At 50.3% G+C, this 2,376-nt stretch overlaps 1 protein-coding gene across 1 annotated transcript; it reads right to left on the reverse strand.

Annotated features, from left to right (window-relative positions):
- Positions 1 to 761: 761 nt before the first annotated feature.
- On the reverse strand, positions 762 to 1,877 carry LOC113216047 (uncharacterized). Its single transcript, XM_026435745.2, has 4 exons — positions 1,731 to 1,877; positions 1,491 to 1,643; positions 1,196 to 1,408; positions 762 to 1,113 (listed from the first exon to the last, which is right to left on the reverse strand). The coding sequence occupies exons 1-4, from the start codon at positions 1,773 to 1,775 to the stop codon at positions 832 to 834; spliced, it is 693 nt and encodes a 230-aa protein (XP_026291530.1). The 5' UTR covers positions 1,776 to 1,877; the 3' UTR covers positions 762 to 831.
- Positions 1,878 to 2,376: the final 499 nt, after the last annotated feature.

The following is a 2,376-nucleotide window of genomic DNA, read 5'->3' on the forward strand; positions in this document are numbered from 1 at the left end:
ATACTACAATTCGTATGTATCGTAATTTGTTAAGCACGATGGTTTCGAAAGTTAACCGAGAATGTTTCGTAAAATCACGATAATTTTTTTTACAATGTAGTACACTGTTAAAAAAAGTCAGCACTTCACGAAGAATTCGTGTTGAAATAAGTTGCCATAACTCTTTGTGAAATCATGATGTTGCGCACAACTCTTCTTTGTTGTCAAAAATTGATAACTTGAGAAATTATTACGGTTGGTTCACGACTATTTCCAAATTTTTGACTACATAGAAGTGTTGCCTTATATCGTGAAAGTGTTGGGTGAACCACAAAATATTTTTTAATAGTGTAGGACGACCACGATAAGCCTAAACGAATGCAATGAGCCGTGAAACAGCATGCCAAATGTCACGAGACGCTCCTCACGCTCGCCTTTTAACTTTTTTCCCCGAAGCTACATTGCAAAATGCTGGTAAATAAAGATTCGAAATTTAAACGATTTTCCTTGCAGTTTCAACAATAATTCAAAGATCGAGAAATCGTTTCATAACTAGAACTATATGTAGTTGTCAGGAAACAATAGGGTATTTCAGAGCTGGAGGTGAAGAAGTAAAATGGAAGAACTAAACGCGCACTGCTCATGCGCAGACGCGGAGTGGGGGAAGCAGGGGATGGAGTGGGGGGCGTCTGTTCATGCGCAGTGCGCGTTTTGTTCTTCCATTTTACTTCTTCACCTCCAGCTCTGAAATAATGTGTAGGTTTTGAAATAATTACTACGAATGATGATACAACTTATATTTTCACGGGCGGGGCACAGGGCTAAAGGATGGAAAAGGGTATCGGTCTAGATCTAGCCCAGCCTGACGCCTCCAGAGACGCCACTGCGACCGGTCAGTCCGCTGGTAAGGCGGCCCGCAAGGCCTCCGGTGAGAGTGTTGGCGACCCTGCCGGCGGCGTTGGCGGCGGCGCGGGTGGCGGAGCGGGTGGCGTTCTGGGCGGCGCCAATGGCGTTGGCCTTGGCTCCAATCACACCTCCGACGACGTTGCCAGCGAGGTTGACGCCACCCTGAGCCGCGCCGGACACGCCGGTGCTCAGGCTGCGGCCAGCGCCCAGGGTGCCGTTGACGAGTGCCTGCGGAGCCGCGGAAGAGGCGGCAGGATAAAGATGGTTCGTTCAAAGAAATCCGCCTTCACTCAGTAGGTGGTGCTCTCACCTGAGCGCCAGTGAAGACGCCGGTAGCAGCGTTGGCGCCGAGGTCCAGGGCGCCCTGGGCACCGTTGAGGCCGAGGTTGGCAACACCGCGGATGCCAAGGGCAGAGGGCAGGTGGTTGGCGAGGTTACGTGTCTGGGTGATGACCTCAGTGCCCAGATTTCTGGTGATGTTGACGGCACCGCGGAGGGCGTTGGACTTGACAGCTTCCACGCCCTGCACGAGTAAGGACAGACCGTTCACGAGCCGCGCGTGCTTCACCCTCATGTCGTACCAGACCAGAGCAAACACTACTTACCTGGACGGCGTCGAGGCCCAGGTTGACGCCGTCACTTCCGGCCTGGATGGCGGCGTTGGTGATACCCTGAGCGGCGCCCACCTTAGTCCTCGCCGCCTCGAGGAAGCCTCGAGACACACCTAGGATGGAGGGCTCGGGTGCGGCGCTGGCAGCCTGCGACACAAGGATGTCAAGCGGGTTGATTTCCGGCGCCCACCACCGGCCGATTGCACTGGCCGAGGCGACACTACTTCTGCTCACCTGGAAGGCGCCGATGGCGAGGACGACAAGGATGAACTTGGCCATGGTGGAACAATGGGCTCAGGGAACTGAACTGCCCCGAAGAGAGCCAAGTGACAGATTATATAGCCGAAGACAAGTGTTTTGTCTTGAGCAAACACAAGCACCACCTGAGGGGGCGGCCCGAAAACCGGATGGGATGTTTTGGTGGTCGCCATACTTAAAACTACTAATGTATGTTATAGGAAAGAAATAGGAAGTTCACATCGTGGAAATACTTCGATGAACATCAAACTGGTTCTACAAAAGCGAATGTTATTTGGGAAAACAACAGGCCGCGGGTCACCAATTAAACGGCAAACATGAACTATGGGTCGTGGAATTTGAAAAAAAAAAAAAAATAATATCAAAATACAAGACATTTAGTCCCAAAATTAAGATAGTTTAAATATGGGGTGCGCCATTTCTATTAAAATTTAAGCAAAGAAAGTGTCCTTTGACGCTCATTCATTTTAGACGCCCCTCGAGAAATGAATTGAAAAGAACAAAACAAACGAAAACATCTGTGTGTACCCCGCCAACTGCTGATGGGATGTACTTTTCAAACATCTGAGTATACGCATCGGCGAGCAATTAGCCACAAGAGATGTGCCAATAAGGCGGCCAG

Source organism: Frankliniella occidentalis, unplaced genomic scaffold (genome assembly GCF_000697945.3).
Source record: "Frankliniella occidentalis isolate FOCC.00 unplaced genomic scaffold, Focc_3.1 Scaffold158, whole genome shotgun sequence".
NCBI lineage: Eukaryota > Metazoa > Arthropoda > Insecta > Thysanoptera > Thripidae > Frankliniella > Frankliniella occidentalis.